The following is an 18,253-nucleotide window of genomic DNA, read 5'->3' as shown; positions in this document are numbered from 1 at the left end:
GGATGGGGCAGCCTCTGAGTAGAGTTTCTTCCTAATGGCTAATATAAACTTACTCTCTTTTAGTTTAAAACCAATACAGCTTATCCTGTCGCTACATGAAACAAATATAACAAATAAAAGTGATATCCTTATATGGAATTATATATACAATTAAAAAGTTTATATATAGATCTGTGTACTATCAAAGTTTTATAGGTATGCATATACAACTACATAAATGTGTGTGTATACAACATGATCACAAATGAATATAACACAGTAAGTAAATAAACAGTACTTAGCTCATTGCTTCTATGAAAAGAACACAATGTCACTGCACCTTGTCCCTGCCTACATGCAATCTATGTGGTTCTGTGCCCTTTGGGATCATTAATACTCTGTGATAAGTATCTTCATTTGTTCACGTGAAATCTTGATGAACTTCTATAATGGCCTTCACTAAATAACTTTGTAGAATGCATCAGCTTTCACATTTTGTATTACCTTTAAGCTACTTGAAATACCTATGCTTTATGAGGTCCTTTGTTTTTCAAGTGTTTAACTGGATTATACAGTAGCCATTCCAGGTACTCCTTGGTTTATGGCAGAGAGCTCGAAAGATGCGGCAAAGCACAGGAATGGATTTTAGAGGTTTAAGTATGTTTTATATTCTATTAAGGTTTTTAAATGACTGAAATGGTAGGAAGCATAGGCTTCAGATTTGCATTGGTTGTTCTTCCACTGTTAAGAACAAATAGTTCAGGGTACTTTCCATTCGTAATATCATGTTTTATTTGTAAGCTGGTGCTTGTGTGGGGATGTTTCTGTGCTGTGGGGGAAGTAAGCGGCTCAGTATTTCTTAATAGTGTGTATACTGCCTTGAGTGTTCAGAAATTAGTGTGTAAATGCTAGGAACACTACAGCCTATGTCCAAAAATGATGATTTTTGTGGATAAACAATTATTGTTAACCGTTGCAGCCATCAGAAGCTGCATAGAAATAACTGAGCTGAATATGCAGTTATAGAAATTATGTGAAGCCCCAATGCAGAAACTTAGATATTTGTAGTTTTCCCTCTGTTATTACTTCATTTACAGCAGCAGCACTATCATTTTAGTTATTTAATAAGGATTTACTTGGAGGTCAAAAAAAAAAACAACAAAACACCCCACATTCTGCTGCTGATGCACACGCTTTTGTCCAGGAGTGTTTTGGCTGCCAATATCATGGTTTGCCTGCTATCTAACGCCTTGGCAGATTGTGACTCACACAGGCTGGTGCATTGTGAGCTGAGCTTTTATTTCTTGTTACTACTTTCAAACTCAGATGGAGCTGCTTACTGTTGGTGTCAATGGGTACACATGCTCTTGCTGCCTCAAATAGTTTTCTCAGAAAGTAAGAATTCAGTACGCAGTCAATATTCATTAGGAATCTACTCAGAGTGGCCATGGTTGCCGTTTATGTGATGTGGCTGTAATTATAGACAGTGGTGTATCCTGGGAAAACGTTCTCTTGTGTGTTCTTCATCTCCTAGGACTGCACACGTAGGGAGACTGTGAGGTTGACTTGATGAATGTGATTGAAATAATAAATCAGCATCGTTTTTTTTATTAGAATCTGCTCTTTAGTCCATTAAGAACATGAATACATTCTTGTTGCACTACTGTTGTCTGTGCCAAATTCACAAAAATTCAGAAGAATTTTTTTTGTTTGGCAAGGTGACAGGCAGAAAATGTTTGAAGGTATTCCCCTTAAGAATAGATTTATACAATGTTAAGCACAGTATGATGCTCCTCAAGTATGAAGATAATATTGGTTATTTCAAAGGAATAAAAATGTCTCTGTATGCAGAGGAAGAAGAGAGAGTAAATCTTGATCTGAGCAATTGAGTCACATGGATATCAATTTACTTTTCAGTTCCTGGGAAATGAGCATTGCAGCTGATTATTTATGGCTGCTGTGTTCTGTAAAACTTTGCGACTGACACACCATTTTACAAGCTTTATAGAGGCTGCTACCTTCTATGCTTTTGTGATACTGTGTTGTATGATGTCAACATTAGTTTTGAGTATCATTCTATTCTAAATCTTAGGAAGTAGCAGCAGAATTGAATTCATTGTAATGCTCTTGATGTTCAGTTATGCTCAGCTTGGCATGATAGCTGTTATGAAGTCCTAATTACAGTGATCGATCCTGATGTGATCTGACTGAACAAATGAAAGAAATTAAGCAGAGATGTCCATTTGCACAAGCTTGTGTGATTTAGCACTTTTGCTCTCTTTTTCCCTATGCTACCTGTAGTGGTTGAGTACACATCTTAACTACTCATTTTTATTCTGTTCTATAGGGTTTCTAGAGAGATCTTTCACACTAATTGTTCCATTGTACATTTTGGTGCTATGTCCACTTTCCTTTCTTCTCTCTATTTATTAGATCTTGTTTTCTTGTGTTTGTTAATACTTTCACTGTATTTCTTGTGTTCAAAAGGAACGATGAAGAACTCTTTCTGTGTTTGGAATCATTTCTTTCTGAAGGGTTTTTTTGCTTTAGCTAAATAAGCCAAATAGACAAACAATTGAATTTTGAATTCAAATTGAATTCAATATGAATTTCAATTGAAATTGAAACAATGGGAAGAGGAGGGGGGGGCTCTTTCTGGAACATACTGACTGAACCCTCAGTTAAAAAAACAACAACAACAACAACAAAAACAAATATATATACATATATGAAGGCGTAAGGAAGTAAGGACGTGTCTGTGGTGCCCTCTCTAAGGAGTGTTCCAGGACTGTCAGTGGGATGTGTTTGGCATCACCTAGAGAACCTCTTTTATAATCTTCAGTTTTTACAGTGCCAAAATTAACTCCCTTTTTGTTTTACTGAGTCTCTCCAGGTTGTGTGAGTCTCTGTAGAACTGCACCTGTGTTTCCCTCCTCACAGTGTAGATTTTTAAGCATTTCTTAAAAGAGAAATTTTCATCTGGTTTGTTTCAGTCAAAGCTCTAGAGACAACACTTGCAGAATAAATGTGACTCGCATGTCACCATGCAGTATATCATTAGCACCAGTCTGTTTCTCTCTTCTGTCCCTGATCCACAATCTTAGTGGCCCAGGATTTACATGGTGTTAATTAGATTGCTTATTTCCAAGGATGTGAACAAAAATACATTACCTTTTCCACATCCATTCCCACCTCTAGTCCATGCTAAAGGCTGGTGCTGGCACAAAGTTTGTTTGCTCTTTTCTCCATCTTTGTAATTGTATGCTAAGGTTTTGGGGAAGGCAGGCAGTTCTTTCATGCTAAGAATGCATGTCCAGATGCATGTCTTGTTCCACAAAAATACATTTATACATATTTATGTATATATATGTGTGTGTGTGTGTGAGTGTGTGTGCTGAACAAACGATGATAGTATGAACATTTGCAATTGAGAACTATTTGTGGAAACAGCTTTTTGGAAAATATTTGTAGCTTTTCTGCAATGCATAAAAAAATCAGAAGGTACTGCATTGTAACTGATAGTAAAGTTCCCTGCCTTTCGCTTTCTCCTGATGTAGTTGAAAGTACTAGAAAGATATGAAGTCATTACCCAATCAGAGAAGTGATTGGTTTATCAGTATTTTGTAAACAATGCCTGTAATGATTGAGTAATTTCTAGTGAGTGCCTGATAAAGAGGTAGGCATCCACATCCCTTCATGACCAACAACTTTCAACTCCAATCACTAAAACCATCTCAGTCCAAGTCTCCCTGAGGCTATAAAGTCCTGCAAATTGAGTTTTCTCCTCTCTGCATCTATTGGTACCATCCAGAGTGCATTTGAAGCCAATCATGGCAGTGGAAGGAAAAAGCAGTAATTCCTTGTGTATTTGAAAGTATGACTGTTTTTTAAAACTAAGAGGTGATTACCTTTTACAGTGTTGAATACACAATAAGGGTATGGAAAATTTTAATAAGAAATCCATAGATCATTACTTTTTATGAAGAGAAAAGGCTGGAAGTATGTACAATTACCATGTCAAGATAATGTTATGGGACAATTCAAAGTCTTACCAATAAGCTGCATTTTCTGACACTATTTTCTCTCAATCTGTTTTTTTCTTTAATTTGCAATTTGTTGTGAAATAGAATGTTAGAGGCACTTAATATTTAGTTATGCCTGTGCACAGGGGATTCACAAGTTAGTTATGCCTGTGCATATTCATCAAAAGGGTGATTTTTCTTCAGTATGGTTTATGTAGTTTAACGTTTCTTTTTTGAGATGTGGGATACTTTCCTGTGATCTGTAGAAGATTTGGCAAAGCACATTGATTTTCTGAAAGAAAAAGACAGCAGATTTTATGTAATAAGTTGTTCTGTAGAAAAATATGAAACAGAATCAGCAGGTGATTTTTTTCTTCAAGATGAACTATAAAGTGCAGAGTTACTGATTAAATTTAATTCCAGGAATATAATCCCACTTTTTCTCTAGGTGGATAACCAGGAACTTAGTACAACTACACTCATAAAATAAGTGAGGTTAGTCCCAGAATTCTTTTTGTTGGAATAAGGATAACTGACTTAGGTGCACTGTCAGCCTTACAGATACTAAAAGTAAGTGGCTGCAGTCTGACCAATTGTATGGACATTAGGGAAGGCTCTCAGCATTCTCCAGATCACCGCTGTGGTCCTTGCTTTGTCAAAGGGTAGTTCGTTGTTTTTAAACCTTGTCAGCTGGGATCTCTGGCATGGCTCTGTACACAGCACACATGTAGGCCTTATTAAAAAGCACCTGATGTGTTTGTTGCCAGGGAAACTTAAGCAATTAAGCTCTGGAAACACAATTCATAGGAAGCAAATATTAGCTATTAAAATCTACTTTCTCCATTAGTGCCATGAAACCTATGTGAAGTAGCTTTGCAGTTTCTTAGCGAATGGAAGTGACATAACTAGAGAATAAAAAGGTATAATGTGAAATTATAATTCACTGGACTCTAAGTATGGACAGAGTAATGACAGTGTGGGACTGGGTATGTTTTATACTCTTGCACTGATGATTTATTGAGCACCTGATTATCCTGTTCATGTTATTGTGTGTCATGAATAACACTGAGGGTAAGCCTTTGACAAGGAAAGAAAGATCAGGTCTGCTTTTTCCAGCAGGTCTGTTTGGAATATGAAGGTAAAAGCTAGGAGTGGGAAAAAGAACAGGGAAGTATTTTCTATTGTTTTAATACCTTTTAAATTAAGTTTGACTTCTCTGGATTTAATATCCTCTTTAATATATAATGTCCATTATCTATTTCATCATAATTAACTAACACAGAATGTAGTTATAGGTAACTTCAAAAAATAATAGTTTTGTCTTTTGATCAATCTCAATATCATCTTACAATCTAGAAGCTGGTTTCTTTTTAGTAATTACATTGGATTCGTTACTTATTTCACAGTAATTCTGCGAAGCCCTTAGTAATTTCTTGTGAGGAATTGATTGTAGCAACACATGCACTCTGTGCCAAACTTCTCCTGAGTACAAATATTCCTAGCAAAGAATTAAGGGCTTAATTTTTGACTGCTCTAAGCAATAGCCACTCCTGAAATGCCATCCAGCACCATGGACAGTCAGAACCCCATGGCTGGCCTGTGTTTTTCATATGTTACTTTCGTTCTGCTTGAACATCAGGAAGTCAAAGGGAATTCAAAAGCACTGCTTTCCTTTCAGCTGTTCCATTGATTTTGAACCATCCATTCTATATTTGAGAGGAAAATTAATGTTGCTCTCTAGTCAAGGAGGGGACTGGAACTGTTCATTTTACCATATTGAGGTAGCAAAAATCTGGGATATTTAAGCTCAGACTCCAAGTCATCCACAGTCTAATATTATAGATCAGTTGTAGTCAGTTGATGTAGTCCCCTGTTGGCTTTGTTCAGATTTCATTCAGGCACCATGCCTGCGGCTTCAAAGAGAGGTCTATATGAGAACTGAGCAAATAGTGACTAGGAGCTTCCAGACTTTGCCCCCATAGCCCTAATGTAGTTTCAGTTAGCTCACATGTAGTTTCTGTTCAGATAAGTCACAATGAAATAGTGACACTGAAGTAAACGTTGCCTTCTCCGGGGTTTTATGGAACTTTGCCTGATAGCAACCTCATGGATTGGGCAGTGAGTAAGTATTAAGAAGTGAGCATATGACACCATTGACTTTTTTTAGTGGTGTAATTGTGAGAATGTGCGTCAAAACTGATTTGCATGCCTCTGACGACCTATCTGACTGCAGGGACAAGGCCTGCAAAACAGCTTCGTGTAGCAAGGTGGTCTTTGAAGAACAGGAAACACTGTATCAGAGATCTCCAGATAGTATAGTTTGAAATGAGCCTCCAGAGATCATGAAGGACAGAGTGAACTTTGAAGTTAGGTCAGATTGCTTGGGGCATTGTCCAATTAGGTTTTGAAAATCTTCAAGAACAGAGATTTCTCAGTCTTTCTAGACAACCTGTTTCAGGACTTAACCAATTACACTAATTTTATCCCTATATATCAAATCATAATTTCTCTTGCTGCAATCTGTGACCTTTGTCTCTTGTCCTTTCACTGTGCACCTCTAAGAATCATCATAGAATCACAGAATCATAGAATGTCCTGGGTTGAAAAGGACCACAATGATCATCGAGTTTCAACCCCCCTGCTATGTGCAGCGTTGTCAACCACCAGACCAGGCTCCCCAGAGCCACATCCAGCCTGGACTTGAATGCCTCTGGGAATGGGGCATCCACCTTGGGCAACCTGCTCCAGTGCGTCACCACCCTCTGAGTGAAAAAAATTCCTCCTAACATCCAACCTAAACCTCCCCTGTCCCAGTTTAAAACCATTCCCTCTTGTCCTATCACTATCCACCATCATAAACAGCCATTCCCCCTCCTGTTTATACACTCCCTTCAAGTACTGGAAGGCCGCAATGAGGTCTCCCCAGAGCCTTCTCTTCTCCAAGATAAACAAGCCCAGTTCCCTCAACCTTTCCTCATAGGAGAAGTGCTCCAGCCCTTTGATCATCTTAGTGGCACTCCTCTGGACCCGCTCTAAGAGCTCCGTGTCCTTCCTGTACTGGGGGCCCCAGGCCTGGATGCAGTACTCCAGATGGGGCCTTACAAGAGCCGAGTAGAGGTGGACAATCACCTCCCTCTCCCTGCTGGCCACCCCTTTTTTAATGCAGTCCAGGACACAGTTGGCCTTCCAGGCTGCAAGTGTACATTGCTGGCTCATGTCCAGCTTCTCATCCACCAGGACTTGGCTCTGTCTTCTCTGTAAGTCCCCTTTCATTATTTGATGACAGCGATTCAGTTCACCTTCCAAAGCTTCTCTCTGGAGACTAAACAGATTCAGGGCACTCAGCCTCTCCACTTGTATCACATGACCCAGATACTTAAATATTTTAGTAAATCAGTATCTTTTTGGTACTGAAAGGTTCCAAACTGGACACAGTGCTCAGGATGCCACCTCACAAGTCTAAAGTAGGGTTTGCTTTCCATCACTCTGCTAGCTGTGCTCTTGCTAATGCAATTCTTTATGTGCTTAACCTCACCCTTGCCAAGAAATGTTGCATTTGTAGGCTTGTGTTCATTTTGCCTTCCACCGTGAACCTCTGTCATGTCTCATGGTGTTTGTTCCACCCCAGATGCAGAAACAGTGTCCTGAATCTCACAGGATTCTTGCACCTAGGTGAGGTTTCTCTGAATGGCAGTGTATGCATTGGTCTCTTTAGTTTAGTGTCATTGGTGAGCTTGAGGAGAGTTGCATCCTGTCCCATTCATTGAGGGCGGATCATTGATGATCTTAAACAGCACAGGTCCTGATACAGCTTGTAACCAGCTTGCTTAGACTTAGAACCATTGACCTTTGAGCCTGAAGGTGCAGCCACCATTCAGCTCACTCGTCTAGTCCATACACCCCCAGTTTGGCTACAATCATATCAAAAGCTTGCTACTCCATGCTCACAGAAACAGTTATTTTATTATGGAAGGTGGTCGTGTATATTGGGCATGATTTTCTCTTTGTAAATCTATAATAGCTCTTCCCAGTCACCATTTTTTCACTCGTGTGCCTGGAAACACCTTGTAGGAGGATATGTTCCTCTCCAAATACAGATAATTCCTAAGATATACAACGTGCATCCAGTCAGTTTTGGTAGCAGAACTTAACTGTTGCAGTAACAAGTTGGCTAAACAGCTTAGGAAATCCTACCTTAGTATCCAAAGAAAACATTGTCCTGTGAGTTGGATCTGGGGGAAAGTGGGATAGCTAGCAGCTTATGTCTGATATAGTGCATGCCTGTGAACATGATATCACATCTGTACGTATCTGACAGGGCACTGGTGGAGTATATATGCTAGCTGATAGCATGGTATACTGAAAGAATATCGCCAGATGTGCTGCATCCCTCTATAAAGAATTTTGAGGTTTGTGGGGAAAATTATTCACTGAGATCAGCCTCTTCCAAATTGAATGTCAGGAAAAACACTGGGCTACTGTGAGGACATTTGTGCTTCATGAGTGCCTGGATACTCTGCCATTTTTGATCTACCGTTTCCAAACACCATTTGCCAGACTGTAGCAAAAATCAGCATAAAACTGCCTAGCAGCTGTCCTACAAGCTGATCTTTTCCTTTGAAATCAAGAAGTAGAGATGCATACAGACTCTTTTTACTGAGAGCACAAGTTCCTGCTCATCAAGGAATAACTCTAGTTTTGAAAAAAGGCAGAAATGGAGGTGCAGTGGATGGAAAAGACTGTACAACTTGACCTTTTCTCAGAGGCTGATGAGATAAGCATCAAACTTGTCAGTGTACAGTGTCTTGGTCTGACAGAAAAGTCCAGAGTACAGGATTACACTGCAAATGTATAGAAACTATGATTAAAAAGAGGATTTTGGAGTGGGAGGGTTATTGTGTTATGGGTAATTTGGCAAGGTAGCAGCTCACGTAGAGCAGGCACTGAGTGATGAGGAGGGAAGCCTTGTAACCTGTGACTGCTGTTGTTCTATTTTCAGGCAGTTTGGGGCTTAGAACCTGCCATCACTCTTTGGAATTTGACAGCAGCCACATGGAATTTTCTTGGCCCGTTAGTATGGATGCATGCACAAGTGTTTGTAACAGCCTTTTCTGGTGGCTGTAGCTTTTTTTGATTCCCACTGATAGGAATGAAACCTTTTCTCAAACTGCTGAGCACTGTGGGTCATTGCTTTACTGTTGCCAGCTCTGATAGTGACTGTTGTCCTGTTGTATCCCCATTGCATTGAACAAGTTTGTCCTGATGAATTCTATTTTAAGAGTCATTTTGCTCATAAGGGCCACCTTAGTTTTATCATGGTCTTAAGTAACCCATGTTCAGATTCACTGAAGCATCTGGTCATGATGGGTGAATCCTACATGGTAAAAGGAGTTGCTCTTCTATTATTGCTAGTTGTTCTGGACTTCTAATGAATCATTAACAAGTAGTAAAATAATAGCCACTCTTAATCAGTTTGGTGTCCTGTGATTGTTCATAATAATTAGTGCTCTACCTCTTGTGATCTCTGAGAGCAAGGGTGTGTAAAAGTACTATTCAAATCAAGTAAGGTAATTTGTAACGAACAAACGTGGAAATATCTTGTTAGGCTTAGAGACAGCCTTATTAGAGAATCTCCTATTACTGATATGCAGGAAATCTGTTAGTAAGTGGCAACAGAGTGCATAAATTAATGTTTCTAGATAGCAAAAGAATTCCAACACGTTACAGATCTGCAGTTTTCCAGTACAAAATCTTCAAAATCTTTTTAATATAAATTTGTGGTTTACTTACTCTCTGAAGTATTCAGATTAAATTTTACCTGTGAGCACAAATGGAAACTTAAGCTTTAATTGTCCCTCAGGGCTACACCCAGAATGTCCTGGAATGTAATCTCGTTCCATCAGTGATCTTTGCATGGTGTTCCTAAAACATTTACACTTCTTTTGCATGAGCAAAAGTAGTTTTGCATGAATAGATTGTGAGCCTGTATTCCAAAGTAATGTATTCTCTCTAGATTTGATCTATTTGGATAGCAATGGAAGCTGCATTCTTATCTGGGGTGACTTCACTACGTAGCCTGATCTACATAGCCAAGTCTTTCAGTCCTCAGCAAGGTATCCAGTAAACAGGATCCTGAAGATATGGAACTTCATAGCTAACAATTAAAAATATGTTCCAAATTTTACACACACCCTTTTTAAACATAGTGTACTTCTACACCAGAGATATTGTGAAAGTAAAGAGTAATTTAAAGTGAACAAACATCTTTCTCTGAGCACACATAGAGGACCTGTCATCAATACTTAGCTTCCTTGCCCTGTTACCACCCAGTTCACACTGATAATTTTTATTGTGTACTAGACTATCAAGAAATTTATTCAATGATCCTTATTTCTGATGGATTACCACATATGGATTGTACATTGTACATTAGGTGGCAAGCTTGTTGGATTAAGATTACTGACACAAATGATGATGATGTTAAATGCATGATAATTATTGTGAATAAGTAATAGAATAATAGAATGAATGGTTGCTGAATAAGTTGTATTCAGTTACAACCTATTCTGGTCTATTCGTTACAGATGATGCTGAGCCCTGATGTTTCTGAGATCTAAAGGGGCTGTCAAGAGCTATTTAAAGCCCATGGGAATTTTGTTTGTTTTTTTCCAACAGTATGACTTGGGAAATAAAAGCAGTTAATACACCTTAATGCTAAAGTCTTACAGTGCTCTTGATTTCCTTCTGTGTTTCCATCTCTGGCTACAAAGAGGAAAACTGGAAGTGTTGCATCCTTGTAGAACTGAACCCTAGTGGAAAAAAAAGTCATTCTCAGAAGTCTGTTCCACTTCTTTCAGTATTGGCATAACTCTTATGTATCTGGATATATTTATTTTTCCATTTAACGTAATTAACTGAAAAAAATGATATATGATACAAAAAGTGTATTCTAGATTTCAGCTACAGACTGTGCAGTGAATTGGACGAGTGAAAATATTACTCTAATGACTACTTTTGGTAAAACATATTCATTTTTTAGCATGTACAGGCATCTCAGAGCAAGAGCTCAACACATTTGAAGAAAATGAAAGGGGTATAATGCTGATTTTGTATTTCCATTGTGCTAATCCTGGGAGGTTTGGTTCAGGAAGGTGTAGGACAGCTTCAGGAGCTTTTTTTTCTTTTGATGGAGCACATCCATAACTGGGGATCACTTCTATTCCCTGCATTCTGTAGCGGTTTGGGGAATACCAGCTCATCCTGTTAATCAGGCTTTCTCGGTGTTTTGAGTTGTCAGATAACAGGTAAGATATGGCTTTTGAAGCCAAGCATATTCCTAAATATTTTCTTTCTTGTGCCTGAGTAGTAGTGCATTCTTTATCTAGTAATCAGCATCTGTGTTCCCTTCCCTTTAACAAAGAGGACAAGTGTCAGTAACTTTGAGAATGCTAATGTCTTCTTAACTATTGCCTTTACTTTAAGCACTGTTTCAAATTAAAAGTTCTCTCAATGCTATTTTGACTATGATGTCTAAAATATCCACAATATGTCTACCTCAGGGATTTAGCAGTACCAAAATTAGAAGAGCTGATTTGTTTCTGCAGAGGTTAGACGGTTTGAAGAGGGTGAGTAGTTTAACACAATTACCACTTTGTCTGTCCTTCTTGTTCATCTTCTCACAGTAGAACATGAGGAAACAAACTCTACAGCACCTGTGAAGGTGACACATCTTTTTAATGTGCTGGTATCATCAAACACACATTGAAATGTAGGTGACCAATCCATGCCTAAGTTAAATTCCCAGAAATATCCACACCCATTAATATGTCATCATTCTATCATGCCCTGTCACTCTGATATACACAACAAAATCCCCATGTAAATACAGATGTTATATGTACTGGTAAGCGTGTATACCGTGGACTGAAATAATACCTGTATAGGTGTAATCAATAAAACTGTTAAACTCTGAGGTGCTCTAAAATCCCTTCTAGGAATGTTCAGCATTCTTCAAAATGATGAATAAAATCTATCCAAAGGCTGCATCATATTGATCTTCCATATCACAGGGAACATTTAAATGGTGCTTTTTCATTTTTCTTTCATAACAGAAAACAGTTTTCAGGCAATTGTTCAGCTTTTATCCTGACCAGGGATTCCCACTTCTTACTGTTCCCTGTTTCAGATAATTTTCTGCTGTTGGAACAGTCAATAGGTTTGTTTAAATGTTTGTTGCAATGCTATATTTTTCATTATTTCCAAAAATAATGTTTCCTTTGAGTTCTCTCCAACAATGTTTTCTGGCTCTACTGATATTCCATAAGCTTCATATTATATTTTGTGCAGTGGAAACATAACAGTGTTATTTCCTTTTTTTCCTTGTTAAATTTTCTGGTGAAACTCTGTGGAAACAAGAGGCTACTGTGCAACAAGAGCTCCAGGGACCCTGTAGAGCAAGTTGTATGTACGTACCAGTCTATTATACTACTGGATTATGATCTTTTTCTTCCCCAACTTGAATTTCTTGTATCAAATTAATCTGTTAAACATAAAAATAATAATTTATTTGTTGCTCTTTATTGCTCAAGTGTAATCAAAACATATCCACAAGGCCTGAAGCTATCCATTGTTCAAGAATGATTACATTTATTTCAAGTAAAATGAAGTATGAGTGATTGGGCTTCTTATTAGGTCACTTGAGCAACTGGAGCATGATTTCAATGGAACAGGCTTCACTAGCTCGTCTCTTGCTTGTTTCTTTCCTGTATTTTGTGGAATGGAGGTATTATTTTTTCTGAAGCATCTTTGGATGATTAGTGAGTTGTGGTCATGATTTGTGCAGGTATTTTGGATTATTTCTTCTACTGTTTAATTTTAGCTAAGGTAGAAGTGGCAGGTCAGTATGTCTCTCTCAAAATTAACAAGTAACAACATTGTTTTAGGGACAGGTAAGAAGCTGCCAAGAGGAAACACATTCCAAATACAATATTTTGTGTCAGGAGGATAATAGCTACGTTGTGTCACATGGTTTCTGAGATAGAAATAGGATTTCAGCTTTAGTGAGAGAGCTACTCAATTAAAAGTTGCTGGTGGGGAAACAATCTGCGCAGCTGTCAGATAGCTAAATCTGGTGACAGTCTGCATTAAGCTGGGGGAGGATTTTTTAATCTGCTACAGATTTTACTCTGATTTAACAGTTGGAATGGAGATTTGAAATACATCGCTTGCAATTGAAGCATTGCTTGTTACTCTCCTGAATTATAAGAATGAATAAAGCATGACTCAAGCAAAAATAAAATTGTTACCTTATTTATATCTTGCTGAAGGAGTGCAGTCCTTGGACTGTTGCTTTGATAATATTGGCAATGCTTAGATTCTACTGCACTGGGCATATTAATGATATCACAGAGACAACTTAATCACTTGCTGAAGTACTGAGTATATTTACTTCAGTTCTCTTGGGCTATCTGCTTATCAACTTATTTTTATACCCTCTGATATTTCTCTTTAGTAAAAATGCTAATGAGAAATTTAATCTAGAAATACTGGGCCTTTATTTATTTATTTATTTATTTTTGCTTGTTTGTTTTATCTGTTGAAAAATACAGTTTTTTGTGTGAATAGGATTAGAATGACTTTGCTCTTTCTGCTATCCTTTTAGGAAAGGAGCTATTTTACTCCTTTTTTTTTTTTTTTTTTTTTTTTTTTTTTTTTTTTTTTTTCCCCTTCTTAGCTGCATTTAACTACTGGAGTTTGATATTTCTTATCCTTTTAGTAATGCCTCTTTTATGGATTCTGCCTTTCATTAATTCTTCCAATTAGTTAGATCTGAGTTTTACTCACTTAGAGAAGGAGGTCTTTTGCTTTAAAAATAAGTACTAAATATTCCTCCTGTCTTCTACTCTGCCATACTTTATTATTAGGACTATCTCAGGAATACTTTTCTGAAACCTTTTGAATTACCATCTTGTTCTCTTGTGAATGTGATCGCTTTTCCCTTTATGTTTGGAGGTTGTGGCTGGGAAACAGGCAGAGGAGGAGAGACTTTGTTAAAGCAGTAACTGTTTATGTCCTTTATCAGTTGCGCAGGTTATCTTGTTTATAAACATTTCTAAAGAAATCTGTGTGTTTTATAAGGAACTTTGGAGGAATGTCAGGGAGAGTGCCTCAGTGGGAGGTAGTTTGCATACTAATGCATTGTTCTCTTTGTTTGTGGTTTGTTCGTTTAACTTCTTGTTTTATCATTTGCCACCATCAGGAGGAAGAGTTACATGGGAGGTGGAATTCTGACATTGTGATCAGAAGTTGGCAGCTAACCCAAGCCTTTGTGGTATGGTCTATCCCAAGAAACCCACAGGCACAACATTTGTTTCTAGCGTGGTGCTATATAGAAACAATATTAGTTATGACAAATATAGTAAGTTTTCAGAGGAAGTGACATTTAAGTAAGATTTTTGCCATTTTTCAGAAATGCTACAGCTCATAAATATTAATTTAAACAGCAAAAAAGAGAGGAATTCCACACAAGTTTTTAAGAGATTAGAATAGGTAGCAGCAAGTGCCATAATTCTCAAATTTTACATGCTACAGCCCCATTTTATGATGACAACAGAGCAGTTGCAGATTCTGCAGAGGTCGTGTATCTGCCTCTGTCCCCAGACACAGTGATGTCTCTGTCAAGCTTTTGCAGTTATATACTTCAGTCTGTAAATCCGTAGATTAATTCTGTGCAGGCTCCATCAGTAATCTGGTGTGTGATTTTGAACAATTTATTATACCATTCTGTAGCTTTTTGTACTTTCATCCATTGTCTATTTTGTCTATTCAGGAGATATTCATGATATGCTAAATGTTGTCAGACTTGATCCAGAGGGGAGCAATCATTGTAGACTTAGGTCACACACTTGTATCCCTGTGTTGTGCTACTTAGACTCATTGTTCTCACTCCACTTCAGAGCTTTCTTACATCAACAACTTGTCCTGGCTCACAGGAAAGAGCAGAGACATTTCCACAGCATATCAAATTATTTGTCATTTTGTTCAGTATTGGAGCTCTATGTGTGACCAGATATTTCAGAGTGATGAGAGCACCTGCTGAATCACATTGCTAGCATGGGTGTGAGAAAAAGAAATTATTGCATTCTGATGCAAAGGTCGTGCCTCACATCATGAGATTTACCCGTGCTTATCTTCCAAAGCTTTAATACAAGGCCAGGCTCAGCCTTTTTCAAATCTGGAAAATCGGCTGACCTTTCAGAGACCATTTATATGCATTCGGTTCATGATGTGATTCATTTAGTACACTAGTAATCTGCTGAGCACAACACTTCTGAGATTCTCTTTGGACTTCAGATATGAGCATGTGGAAATATTAAGAGCCTTGACAAAGCTGCCATCTCTTTTTAGTACTCTTGTAGAGAATGTTTTGTTTATGTTTGTGATCTTCAGAAAGAAAACATAATTAAGTCAATAGTTCCACTGTATATGAAGGTGGGAGTTGTGTGATTATTGTTTTTTTATTCATATACTGAATTTCCATTACTGTTTTAAACCTTGGAGTCTTGCTGATATGGCCACAGCAAGATCCATGGACAAGAGGCTGTCATATTTTTTAGCTTCTCCAAACTTTTTTTTTTATTTTTGCCAGAAATTTGGATGAGAACATGAGCTGTGTTAAAATAGATAAGCTTCTGTCTAATATTTTATTTTCTTTACCTCTGTAAATTGAGACAGAAATGAAATTCCTGAAAACCAAACGTATTGGTTGCGAGGTCCCATAGGAATCTACGTCAGTATTTGTAAAGAAGAGTCATCTACAGCCTATCTTAGGCAAACTGTTTCCTGATAATTAAGGTCAGTAAATAAGTCTTTTTTTTTTTCCTCCTCTGAAATTCACAGCAGGGTAGTTGCAGCTAATGGGAGTTTTGGATGCTCAGCAACTTCCAGGGTTAATTTTTTTCTCTGTTGGTTTTACAGCTAACATTTCACAGACCTGTAGGACAAACTGAAGAATGTGTTTTGGGAGAGATGCCTAAGCTATCAGAGGACAGGATTGTTTTATAAGTTCTCAAACAGTAGTGATATTTAAAATATATTCTTAAAGGAAGTTATACTTACAGCTTGTTAGACTTTGATGCTCTTTATTACTCACAATTACAGAAGGATAATTTGCCCAAGGAAAATTCATTGCCAATAGCATGCTAGACCTCCATTTCAACTCCTGAGGAAATAACCATTGCAAGCAGTCCAACCTACTGTTTTCTATGTAATGCACTGCTTGTTCTGCTCAGTGTGACTTCAGGTAAAATTGTATTTCTGAAAGGCACCCCTGTCAGCTGTGAATGCATACAGATTCCTCAGTATCAATGAGAGAATAGGATTTCATATATCCTGAGCCCAGAAACGTGCCTGGCACTTCTGGCTGGCTCTGAATCTAAATACCCCCGATTTTTGCAATCTCTTCTGGCTCAACTGAAGGATCACAGGTGTTGTTTGGGGAAAATGCCCTATTATGGGCTGTGAAGATCTGTCTATAATCAGTGTGTCCCATATCTTGTAACCAGTTATTTTGCTTAGCTTTATTTTGAAGACGGAGGAACAAATAAATGGGAGAGCAGACCCAAGCACTGATGAACTTTGAACTTATTTGAGTGTGAAGCTGATTAGCCACAATTGAGAGAGCACAAAACACCATTCTGAACACTCTGAAATTCAACGCAGGAAGCTCCTGGATCTAAATCCTGTGTTTCACATGCATCTCCACCTGTATCCATCTTTACCTGTGAGAGATAAAAGCAGCTTCAAATCGTTTCCTTCCCAGAAGTACAGGGCTGCTTCTCCACTGTGTAATCCCGCTGAGCTGAGAGATGACGCAGGGAGTGTGCCAGCCTATGGACCCCGGGTTTTCCCCAACTGTCAGGTCACTCCTCCTCACAGGTAATTGTTTACCATCATCACCTAAAAGATCTGCATCTTCCATGACTAGATTTACAGGTACAACCACTTCAAAAAAAAAAAAAAAAAGTATTCACAGTGGGGTAAATATGCAGGTTTATTGCAGCCAAGCCACTCCTTTCAGTGCTCATTCCTTCTTAGACATCTGCTCGCCGATGTTAAAACCCCGAGCACCTTTGGCAAGGGGAGTGAACTCTGAGATCTGCAGCACCTGTAGCAGGGGAGTAATATTTAGGAAGGAAGTGTTGTCAGAGGAAAAGCAGCAGCTTCAACTTATGTCCCGAGACAAGTGAATCTTGGTGACAGCAGTTTATCATTAACCTGAACGCTGCAAGAAGCATATAAGGAGGGAAAGAAGAAGAAAGCCAGAGAAGCATCCAGGATGGAATCCACCGCCATAAGGATCAACAATGCTGCGGACATCTCTGTTATTGTCATCTATTTTGTGGTAGTCCTGGCAGTGGGAGTATGGGTATGTTGGGCTTTAATTTTCTATTTTTTCCGTTTTAATTTTATTTATTTATTTGTTTGTTTGTTTGTGTTTGTGCTTGATGAACAGGTTGTTTTATAGGGTCCTAGGAAAATGGCTCAGTAAATGAAAATGCATAATTATTAAAGATCGTGGTGCTTAATTGAGATGGCTAATAAGTATGTGGTGAGGAAAATATGGCTATTTACTGAAGAAGGGAAGATGTGCTGTGAAGAGAACTGTTTACATGGATTGAGTAGAGTCAGTGGAGAAGAGGAGTAATGGGGTTTGTGTGGGGAAGGATACAGCCATGAGAGGTCAGATCAGCAAAGCCCAAGCTAAGTCTCGTTGCTGGTAGAAAGCAGGCTAGAAGCTGTGAGAATTGGCTGTGTGAGGTGGTGCTGTAGGAAACAGTGAGAAGTGAGTGTTGTAGAGAAGTAGTGGAGGTAGAGTCAATGTGCGAGGAGGGCAATATGGACTAGTGTCTGTGGTGTAAACTTGCTGCTGTGACTTTGGGACAGACTGAGTGCTGTAGGCTGCTCTCAGCAGAGAAGTGAGATGGTCCAAGATTGTAGCTGCCATTTGAATGCAGCATTATTGTTACTTTTCTTTTTGCCAGAGGGACCTTGGCTATAGGAAGCAGTGCCGTTGAAACTATGAGGAAGGGTCAGTTTCAGAAGCGGAAAGAGATGGCTTTGACTTTTTGCTTGTGATCTAAGCAGAAATATACCTCCTGCCCTCAGGCAGGCAACACAGAATATGCTGAGCACTGCAGGGGAAAACTCTGTGCCTAATCCTGAAACAAAGGACAGTGCTTTCACAGCTAATA

At 38.4% G+C, this 18,253-nt stretch overlaps 1 protein-coding gene across 4 annotated transcripts in view; it reads left to right on the top strand.

Moving 5' to 3' along the window:
• The window catches only part of SLC5A1 (solute carrier family 5 member 1), a 75,083-nt gene that overhangs the window by 31,570 nt on the left and 25,260 nt on the right, over window positions 1-18,253 (top strand). For 2 of the 4 annotated variants that reach the window (NM_001397792.1, NM_001293240.2), the window contains exon 1: window positions 17,139-17,427. In NM_001397792.1, coding sequence (NP_001384721.1) covers window positions 17,338-17,427 — 90 coding nt within the window. In that variant the 5' untranslated portion in view covers window positions 17,139-17,337. Of the gene's footprint in view, window positions 1-10,585; window positions 12,466-14,259; window positions 14,332-15,734; window positions 15,855-15,977; window positions 16,938-17,138; window positions 17,428-18,253 lie in introns of those variants that run through there. The other 2 variants (XM_046901087.1, XM_046901086.1) reach the window with 2 other exon arrangements.

This window comes from Gallus gallus, chromosome 15 (genome assembly GCF_016699485.2).
Source record: "Gallus gallus isolate bGalGal1 chromosome 15, bGalGal1.mat.broiler.GRCg7b, whole genome shotgun sequence".
Lineage (NCBI taxonomy): Eukaryota > Metazoa > Chordata > Aves > Galliformes > Phasianidae > Gallus > Gallus gallus.
The sequence above is the reverse complement of the archived record's forward strand: the minus strand, read 5'-3'. Positions and strand labels throughout refer to the sequence as shown.